This window comes from Semicossyphus pulcher, unplaced genomic scaffold, assembly GCF_022749685.1.
Source record: "Semicossyphus pulcher isolate SPU_LCO1_2020_fin unplaced genomic scaffold, fSemPul1.0.p SCAF_3, whole genome shotgun sequence".
NCBI classification, from domain to species: domain Eukaryota; kingdom Metazoa; phylum Chordata; class Actinopteri; order Labriformes; family Labridae; genus Semicossyphus; species Semicossyphus pulcher.
Genome location: NW_027211704.1, coordinates 25,703,580 through 25,714,151, shown reverse-complemented (window position 1 = coordinate 25,714,151; position 10,572 = coordinate 25,703,580). Strand labels below are relative to the sequence as shown.

General features: G+C 40.4%; 1 protein-coding gene across 1 annotated transcript; it reads right to left on the bottom strand.

Moving 5' to 3' along the window:
* Positions 1 to 734: 734 nt before the first annotated feature.
* Positions 735 to 1,669, bottom strand: LOC138606354 (acidic proline-rich protein HP43A-like). The gene is made up of 2 exons (XM_069678817.1): positions 1,628 to 1,669; positions 735 to 1,331 (listed from the first exon to the last, which is right to left on the bottom strand). The coding sequence occupies exons 1-2, from the start codon at positions 1,667 to 1,669 to the stop codon at positions 735 to 737; spliced, it is 639 nt and encodes a 212-aa protein (XP_069534918.1).
* Positions 1,670 to 10,572: the final 8,903 nt, after the last annotated feature.

Below are 10,572 nucleotides of genomic sequence, written 5' to 3'. Positions count from 1 at the left end.
GTTTCTCAGTAGAACAAGTAAAGCTCTTCACTTATTAATCCAAGCAAGCCTGTTAAGCTTAGCCCGTAGAATGTTACATACACATGATGTCAATGAACACCCCATATAGATCGCTGCAGGCAAATTTCTGCACCTGTAATATTAACTTGGATGGTCTAAGCATCAACCTGCCCTTAACAGTGTTCCCTGTGAAATTGTATCCTTTCTTTATCATGGCTGCACACATGCATCAAAGATGTCTTTATCTTGTGAAAGCAACACAGAACTGCTGAGCTCAAAGGTTACTGGATTAATGATAAAGGCAACAGTATTTATAAGTCTCTGATTCCTTTGATGTCTCATCTAATGCAAGTCTTATGAGGAAGGACATCTGTCACCCTGGGGTGATGATTAATTAGATGAAAATATCTACACTGTTATAGCCACACAATGAAAATAGCTTAATTCATTTACTGTTATATTATTCTTTTTCTTGCAAAGGTCAAGTTTATAAATTGTTGCAGGCATTCAATGACGGACAGAGGCTTATACATTTAACATCTGAGGCACCGCTGTATTAGTTTTGTGCTGCTAGTGCCTGGTAGAATGATTACTTTGAGTAAATCCAATTTTAACTTCATATTAGGACAGCATTTGGAAAGTAATACAATCAGTCCTGGTGCTGACAGTTATTGTAACTATTGTTAAAGTTCTCAGCTGGACATTTGGCTGATATTGTGTCATGAGTCCCCGGATCAAGATGGCTCCTCTGGTCCAGCAGGAGGACTCCCCTCCTGGTTCCCCGTCAGCGTTCCGGCCGACACCCCCTGTGGCCCACCTGGAAGATTCCCATCCTGGTTCCCCGTCAGCGTTCCGGCCGACACCCCCTGTGGCCCACCTGGAAGATTCCCATCCTGGTTCCCCGTCGGCGGTCCGGCTGACACCTGCTCCAAGTTCCCCGTCGGCGGTCCGGCTGACACCTGCTCCAAGTTCCCCGTCGGCGGTCCGGCTGACACCTGCACTTGGATCTGGTTCCCCGTTGTTGGTCCGGCTGACACCTGCTCCTGGTTCTCAGTCGGTGGTCCGGCCGACACCTGCTCCTGGTTCCCTGTCGGCGGCCCGGCCGACACCTGCCCGTCCTCCGGAGAGGCTCCGCCGGCCTGCTCGGCCCCCTGCCCGTCCTCCGGAGAGGCTCTGCCTGCCTGGTCGGCCCCCTGGCCGTCCTCCTGATCTGCTTCGCTCCCCTGGTCAGCCTCCAGGCCGTCCTCCTGATCTGCTTCGCTCACCTGGTCGGCCCCCTGGCCGCCCTCCTGATCTGCTTCGCTCGCCTGGTCGGCCCCCCGGCCGCCCTCCTGAAGGCATTTGCTTGTACTTTGCCCCTCAACAGCCCCTGGTTGTTAGCTAAACTTTGTACCCTGAACTCTTAGTTAAGTATTTCACTTGTGTCTCTTTGGTTAGATCATTTCCTGTTTTACTTTGTCACCTTGTCTCTCGTATTGGTCCACTTCCTGCCTTTGTGTGTTTTCCCGCCTGTTTGATTCTGTGCCCTGCCCTGATTGTTTTCACCTGCCCCTTGATTGTCTCACCTGTGTCTGATTAGCCTCACCTCCTAAGTTTATTTAGTCTTTGTGCTCCCCTGTCTTGTTGCCTGTTCATTGTCATCCACCGTGCGTGAGTCTTTGTCGTCCATCCTGTCTATGTCCCTTACTCTGGATTATCTTCATGCCTCCCCTGATTTCCTAGTGTTCCTTGGATTACCCTGTTCCTCGTTTTGTTTGTAAGTTTTTTTGCTGTGTTTTTGATTTTCCTTTTTGTCTTTTGTTTATTAAACCAAAGCATCTAAGTCTGCATCTGGGTCCTCACCTTTTTGTTCAACTGAAACCGTGACATATTGTCTTTATCAGGCTGCAAATTAACCAAAGTGTTGATACTTTGCCTGTTGCTCTTTTATACGTTAAGGTAAGTCATTATTTCTATTCAATGAGGCAAGAAAAAAATCACACGTTTTGGTTGCCTGTAGAACTTTTGATGTGAAAGAAGTGAAATTCCATATGCCGAAAACTCTTGCACTAGAAGAACATGATAAAATGTTTGACATGTTGAATTGTTGACTTGTGTTGAATAGTATGAATATGTTGGTTAATGTGATGTTATAGTTCTTCTTGAGGTAAAATGTTAGAATCTATTGATTTTTACTTCTTTGAATGTGCATCTAATTTTGTTTCTAATAATTAAAATATTATTTTGTACTTACATGGTGGAGCTTTTTTTTATTCGGCCCGTGTCTCAACTCCTTTACATTTAGTAGCATTGGCTGTGTTACATACTCATATACTTATCCCACCTGTTCTTGTCTTGAATGGGTGTGACATGTAGCTCTTACCCCAGACGTAGAAATGAAAACTTTCTCAAAGTAAAGAATCTAAAACTATATTCGATTTCCATTGCAGTTTTTAACAATTATCTAAAAAGTAGAGTGGATTCCTTCATGTAAAATGTGAGTTGACACACCGTGTGTGTGTGTGTGTCTGTGTGTCTGTGTGTCTGTGTGTCTGTCTGTCTGTCTGTCTGTCTGTCTGTCTGTCTGTCTGTGTCTCTCTCTCTCTCTCTCTCTCTCTCTCTCTCTCTCTCTCTCTCTCTCTCTCTCTCTCTCTCTCTCTCTCTCTCTCTCTCTCTCTCTCTCTCTCTCTCTCTCTCTCTCTCTCTCTCTCTCTCTCTCTCTAGCAGCATCCTGATGCTGAGGCTGCGTGTGTGTCCACAGATTTGACCTGAGTGACCTGGCGAAGCGCCCAGGCAGACAGTGCCACCCTCTGCCAAGGTGACCTGTCACCACAGGCTTTTACACAGGCCTGCCATGGGGCTTAAGTTGCCCAGGGGAGCTTTAAAAGTGTTAACACCATGCTCACTCTGAGTGCTGATATTAGGGAAAGGCCTGGTTACAGGAATAGCCACCTGTTCCCTTCTGGTCTGGGATGACTGCCGCCACTGACCCCAAGGACCCCCACTCCCACAACAATCACCCCAGTTACACACTGAGAGGACAGGCAAAGCAAAACAAACACACCACAGTGATCCAGAGATCTTTATATATAGATTGACACTTAAAGTAAGAATTTTTATGCAATCAGTCAAACTCCCAACAGAAAACCATTTGCATCAAGTACACAAAAGGAGCAAATCTATTGTAAATCAATATTTCTGAAACCTATGATCTACAATGAATTCTACAGTCTTTAGAGTTTAACAGAGTTTACCTCTCCCAGGACACCTGTTGGTAAAACAATCACTCAAACGGTGATTGTCCACAAATATAACTAGGCTCATGCTTCCTTCACATGTTAATGTGGTGTGTGCTTTATTGCACAGTAAGAGTAGTGGCTTTTAAACAGTTTGAAGGGATCACCTTGTTTATTTTAAATCTTTTTAAATTTTCAAATATATATAACATATATATGAAATATTAAGAATATAAAAGTGAAATAAGTGCATTAAACGGTGTGTCATTAGCTGTGAGCAGGGTAATGTTAGCAGTTTTGTCTTCCTGTTTTTAGGATCTGCAGAAGTTAACAATCTGAGCTAAGCCGACGGGTTCTGAGATTCTTGTCTCTACTATTATTATGATCTCAGCCAGAAATAACAACAGTTCACAGCTAAATATTTTTATTTTTACATTCTAACTATATATTTTTAGTGGTAAATCTTCCCCAGTTATCATTGTAAAGAGTTGCATGTGGGAATAGAAAAACAGACAAAACAACAGTAACTCTGGGAGCTTGGCGAACCTTCATTTAAGAACATATACACTCAACTTTACCAAATAGTCATGCAGTTAGTCTAGAGTTAGTCTTTTAAACTACACACCCCAATGTCCCAACTGGAATAAGAAGATAACAGTTTATTAATGTGGACATTGATAGCCAACTGGTAGAAGAAGAGTGTTATCTGTGGCAGTAAAAGACCTGATGCCTGGTATCACCCCTCTTCCTCCTCCTCCTCCTCCTCCACACTCACATAAACACACAAACGTGCTCATCATGTTTCATGTGGACAGCTGCGACAACACACAGATGTTGGCAGAAACTCTGGCCACCAAACTTCAACGTAATTGTTTCCATTTTCTTCTTAAAATAAAGAGGGTGAACTGTGTTTATTTTATGCATGATGGCTGATTGTAACGGCTGCAGAGAGTAATGTGTATTTAGATGTATGACTCGAGACTAAAGCAGGACTTCCTGCGTGTTCTCGTTATTTATTATCTCAGCGTCTTAGCTGTGTCATTAAGCTGTTTGTCAAATTCAATTAAGGTTTCATTCATTGTTAGGCTGTTTTTTTCAGTTCAAAGTAATCTGCAAGTCTAATAACTTTTCGTAGAAGGCAAAGTATTTAATCTTTCTGTCATCACTAGTGTTTTCCATGAAGGGTCTTTCTGGAAAGAATTACGAAGGAGGAAGTAAAAACACATTTTTGAAGCCACCACATCCTCTTTGTTTCTTTTTAAACTGTCCGCTTTTGATATTTCACATTTTTAGATTTGAATCACCAGCATGTTTTATAGTTATTAGAGTACATCTTTGGTGCACCCAAAATACTGATGAAAAATTACAGATATCTATCCTTAGAAATCCTTTAAACACAAACACAATTTTTATTATGTCGCTGTTTTGGGGTTCCTGAATAAATAAAATGGATGCAGGGCCGAGGTGTGAGCAGAAGAGTGTAGTCTATTTAGATCCCGAGGTCTGAAGCCAATGTCATCTTTACTGCAGCTGTTGGTGGAGGCCTTCCTTTATAGCCTATTACCTCATCATAACCGGGTTATGAAAATATCAATCTGGATGCCCGTGCGTGAGGACAGATGGGGGCGCTTGACTCAGAGCTAAACTGAAAGTAGTGATGGATCTTTGTGGTACTACCAGCTCCATGTGTTGTTTACAAGGGTTAGAAGCCAACAAATGGCATTTTACAGCAGTGATTATGAGTTCTATTTTGGCCATCTGTGTTTTAAAAAGTTTTTCATGTTTCAAATTAAATTTTTTGTTGTTTTTTTTCACTTTGCATGTACATCATGCAAAAGTTTCCATCCTCCACTTTGAAATCACTCAATGAAAAGTTGATGTCACTCCCATTTTCCTCTCACACTCTCATTTTCCTTCCTTAATGTTGCACATGATGCCAAAATCCTCCACATAGCACTTTCAGAAGCAATTTGTTTACAAGAGCAGAAAGTGTGGAGAGTGACTTTAAAATGAGGTCCTGTTGCACTGTGTGCTGAGGTACTGTGTCAGAACAGAGGATTTCTTTTTTCTAAATTATCTTCCAAGTTTTCCAGCAGCTGTTGAGGGTAATTACGGCTCCTGAACAGACAGTAGGAGACAGAAGGAGAAAAAGAAAAAGGCCCAGGAGTCATATTTAGAGTATCGTTAGGTTTTTTACCTCATGAAAAACTAGCATCATTACTTATAGTGCCGTGTGACCGAACCTCATTGCTTTTCTCCAAACCTGTTCTCCACACTTCTCTCTGGAGCAAACCATTGAAAGCTTTAAGAATGTTCCAGATCCTGGCCTCCCATACTAATTAATGTCAGTAACGTCACCACTATTTGTCTCCTGAACCTCCAAATTAGACCTAGCCTTCCCTTCCTGCTCTGGAAGACATTCAAAACAGATTTTTTTTGGAAAGAGAATTTGGTTTGCACCAGGCAGGAGCTCATAGTTCAGTCAAACTGTGGGTTAAGTGTCAAACCTCTAATGTCCTGTCAGCACGTACCACATAAACAACATGAACAGGAGCGTGGCATGCAGCACAAACGAGCATATATAAGAAAGAGGTTAAGATCTGGGGCCCTACGGTGCGTCCGCTGTGGGAGTGAATGTCTTCTAGTGCAAGGGTGAGTAATAGATGGTCCAGAGGTGCACAGAGAGAGTTCAGAGGGTGCTGTGGCTGCACAAACTCGTGTGTGGGGACCAAACAGTTGTGTCATGACAGGTTTTTTTTATGAGCACAGATGTTTGTTACCTTAAGATTCTACTTATGTAACAGTAGTGTAGAGTTAACATTTTAGATTGGAAGAAATGCTCTACACAAAGACACCGCAAAAAAAAATAATTAATGTATTTGGTGAAACATAGAAGCTCAACTATATTAAATACAGATTTTGTCTGATTACTCTGATTTCCACGAAAATTTAACTTTTTTGTTGTGTAATTAATCTATTTAAGAATTTTTAACCTCCATCTCACTCCACACAGGTATGATCTTTTCATCTGCCACCTTTTTAAGTCTCTTTAGGAAAAGTCTGAGTGACAAAATAGTCCCATGCTGCATGTATGTCTTTATTAAATCACTAAATCTGTTAATCACATTTTCTTTTTCATGACAATCCAACCTGTTTCTCCTCTACCAAGTGCCTAAACTTTTAGGGATTTTGCAACTTCTTGTATTTTTTTTATCGTTCAGCATTTTCACTCACTGCACAATTTAAAAATGAGCAGAAAACTATTACACTATTATCTAAAGACAATACAATCCTAGTAACACAGTGGCAGACAACCAAGTTGTAAACAAGACGGCAGTTTAAACATGTGACTGCATCAAAATGTAATGAACTGGAATTATTTCTCGTGAGATTTTACAAAATTCCACCCATAACTTGCAGATTTTGCACTTTGGAATATTCAGGAAGTCTTCATAAGCTCAGGCTCAACTCTTGAACCTGCTGATTACTAGTGGTTATTATTTGTAATATTTACACGCAGCAGTTCATTTATAAAACATGCTTGTGGATTATCAATATTCAGTTGGTTGCTTCACTTCCTTACATACTTTATCCCATTAAACAGCAAAAGTTCCCTTAGAATATTAATCCAAATTATAGTTGCAAGCACTAATGCCCTGATATACACAGTGAAATCAATTAAACAGAAATCAATGGATACTCAACACATAGTGATAAACCACAGAGAAAGGCGAGCACTAACACATGCCTTTATGAAGCACCTGCATAATTCATAACTGTGATACAACCCCACATCTTAGAACTGTAAGAATAAGTTAAATTCTTTAAACAGATAAATCCTTTTTAAACTGAAATATGAGCCAATTCTTGCGTTTGCAGCTATTTAAGCTGTTGGTGAAAGACAGTAGGTTGAAAGAAGTGGGGGCACTGATTCTCTTGCTGGCATGTGGCTGCTTGATGTGCATCCTACATGCCATGTTTCATTGTTAATACAAAAGAGTTGCATTACATTTGTGCCACTGGACCTTCCTAACAACCACCCAAACAGTAACTCAAGAGTTCTTGCTTTACTAATGTTGACACTATTCAGCATGGCCTTATGATAAAATATGTCTTTCCAAAAGGCCACTTACTCAACAGGGGAGCTGTGAGACATTTAAGCGTCATGTCTGTACCTCTGTAATCAGATTGTGGTTTTAGCTATGCCTCGTATGTTCCCCATAATGTGACACAGTATGACATTATGTCACTGACCACATGGAAGCCAACCATGACGACATACTGTAATGTCATCATGGTGGCATCTTGTGCACGATGTAGTACAATAACTTCAAAGTAACCTGTTTAGTGTAAGCGGTAACATTGGAAACATCATCCCTGTGTCCTTCGTTGTTCCCTTTAATTTTATCCCTCATCTCACGAAGCCAACGTGGGCATATGTCTGATGCGTTCGCTCAACATGTTTGTTTTTACCTTGATACGACAAAACAAAAGATTCACATCTCTTCCTCATGATCTCATCGCAGTCCAAAGTGATTAAACCACTTTGCTTTGTTCCATTTCCTCTCCGAGACAGAAAGGTTACATGATTTCAATCTTAGAGAGCATCTTGATTGCATAGAAGGAGGATCCAGTCTTTGATGTTGTTGCATGATATGAAGCAGTCACTGATGTCTGTAAAATCAGCACTGTCTCTTTGGTCGTATGATAATTTTGTCCCATCTCTTTGAGCGTGTTTGTCTGCATCTTTATCTCTCTGTCTGCTTCTATCATTTCAGTTGAGTGTTTTACATCATCTCGTCCTTTGGATCTGAGACCCTCACAACAGCTGATTACATGTGTCACTACTTTGGAGTGCATACAGAGTAAAGTCACAGACAAAAAGTACTGGAAATATGCAGCGTCTGAGGGATGACCCCTGCAGCGCCACATTAGATACTATTTAGTTCAGGCAGCCATACTGTCCACACATTGTTGAAACTAACATAATCAAATAATGTTAATTTTGAAATATTAAGTCATATAAAAATTATAAAACCAATCACATATTCATTTATAAGATTGCTAGACCACCATAATGGAGCTGCAAGCTAGGACACCCTCAAAGACAATGTTAGCAATGGTCTCTCTCTAAATAACAAAGAGTACGGTCTAGACCTTCTCTTTTTATAAAGTGTCTCGAGATAACTTTGGTTATTATTTGGCACTATACAAATAAAATTTGATTGATTGATTGATATTGGCACACTGTTTATAAGGTTCACATCTTAGTTAAACAAGTAGCATGTTAACATTTATACTAAACACACAGCAGAGTGCACAGCTGACGCTGATGGGAATGACATTAGTTTGCAGTAATTTGGGCATTTAAAGAACCGTCATAATAAAGCTGTGCTGCTCTCATAAGAAATAACACAGATGATAAAAAATATCATAAAAAACTCTTAAAGTCCGCTGTCTGATTTTAGGAGTCAGAAGTCAAGTATATGATATTTAACTGACATTTTACATTTAGTTTTATGGACTGTGCTTCATAATTTCCCATTTTGGTGATGTGTAATGACGGTTGTAAACTTGTAGAAAGACATATTTCTCTCCAAAAACTTGGAGGTGCGTCTGAGTGAGAAGTGCCACACAGCAAGGATAAAACATTTCAAACAGTTCACCAGCTAAGTAATCACAGAGGCCCAGTTGGACCTATTGGTGTATGAAATGTAATTTTGTTTGTCCCCTGTAACCTGTGATTACATGCTCTGAGTGAGGTACTGAACAGGTCCTGTTTTCATAAAGACTTTTCCTGGAGGGGCACCGCAATTCTGCTTTATTAAGCTTTAAAGTTGGAGGAGAGGAGGGATTGTATTTCCCTCATACTGGCAGACCAGTGCCAGGCATGACTAACTCTGGGTCATGTAAAGAGCTCGCTCAGTGTGTGAACACAGTATGCACACATACGCACATGCACAAACTTGCACATATGCTCTATATGTGCCTTGGAACATAGTTGTATTGATACACAAAAGGAACAGCATTATTTTCTCTCACACACTTTGCACGCACACCCCGAGCACTTGTCTTCTCTTTGAAGGCCTAATTAGGGTTGTCTAAAAACCGCAGTCACTGTCGGCTGAAAAAGTGTTCATATCCGTGATATATAACCAAAGTCACTGTGACCTTTTCAAACTGACAAGCTGTTTCAGCCACACCTAGTACTTGAAAGGAAGCCAGCATTCTCCTCCCATTTTTGGAACAAATCAAACATGTTCTGATTTAAATGTCGTAATAACTGATGAAGGAGAACAAAAATTGAACTTTGGGAAAGGATGCAATTACAAAAATATTGAATCCTCGGATTTGATCCTTGAACAGATTTTTTTTTTCATCTCAAAGGTTCTCAATTTTTAGAAATTCAAACCAACACATGAAATGAAATGCTTTGCATGCTGGCTAACAGGCCTGGGCTGATTGACAGCACAAAGTCACGCCTTCTGCCTCTCTGACTTCTTCTTGTTAGGATGCACGGTTTCTGCACATTGCCATTTTAAATTAGGGTGTAATTTAATGTAGCTAGCACATTTTCTGATATTTTTACAGATAATATTTTTCATTTTTGGCTACCAAACTTTGGCCAATAAATACTGAAACCAAGGCTTATATGTACTGCAGCTTTAACGATATGTTTTACCTAGTACGTAAGTATAAAAAGATCAAAGTAGGAACTAATACCTTCAGCTTTTCTTGGTTAGCACTTCAGTGATATGTCCTTGTTTTTTTTTATTATCCCACATGACCTTTTCTTTCATTGTCTGCTGTTGTCCTGCATGCAGATGCCAGTGTCAGGATGTTTAAGGCCTCCACACTCTGTTACCTGCTGACACTAATCTACACTGAAAGTCTCCAGCCGCTACAAGACCCAACAGCTAGCTGCAAAAAGCTTTCCAGGTCCCCCTGTATGTCCATTTATTTCTAACTGACTGGACTGACACAGGACGGTTATATTCTGCTGTACTGTAGCTTACACGTCTGTGACCTCGATGGAATTCTCACTTTGTGCATGAAGGATTTGGAAACTGGATGTTTTCCCTACAGATTACTTATTAATGTAGTATTAAAAAACCTTTGTGCAAAGTTTAAATGAACTCAAATTGAAATCACATGTATGCACCAATGAAGCAGTGAAATTTGAGGCCTTTGTATGTGTCTCATGAAAAAATGCTGGATGTAATGCTGGTTGTTATTTTTCAGAAATCAGTCAATATGAGCTTCCAGCATGACAAAAAGTCCTTTTAACGCTGTTGCATAACAGCTTGTCAACATTCAGCAGGGGTCAGAGAGCAAAAGCACGAGTTGTGTTTCCACT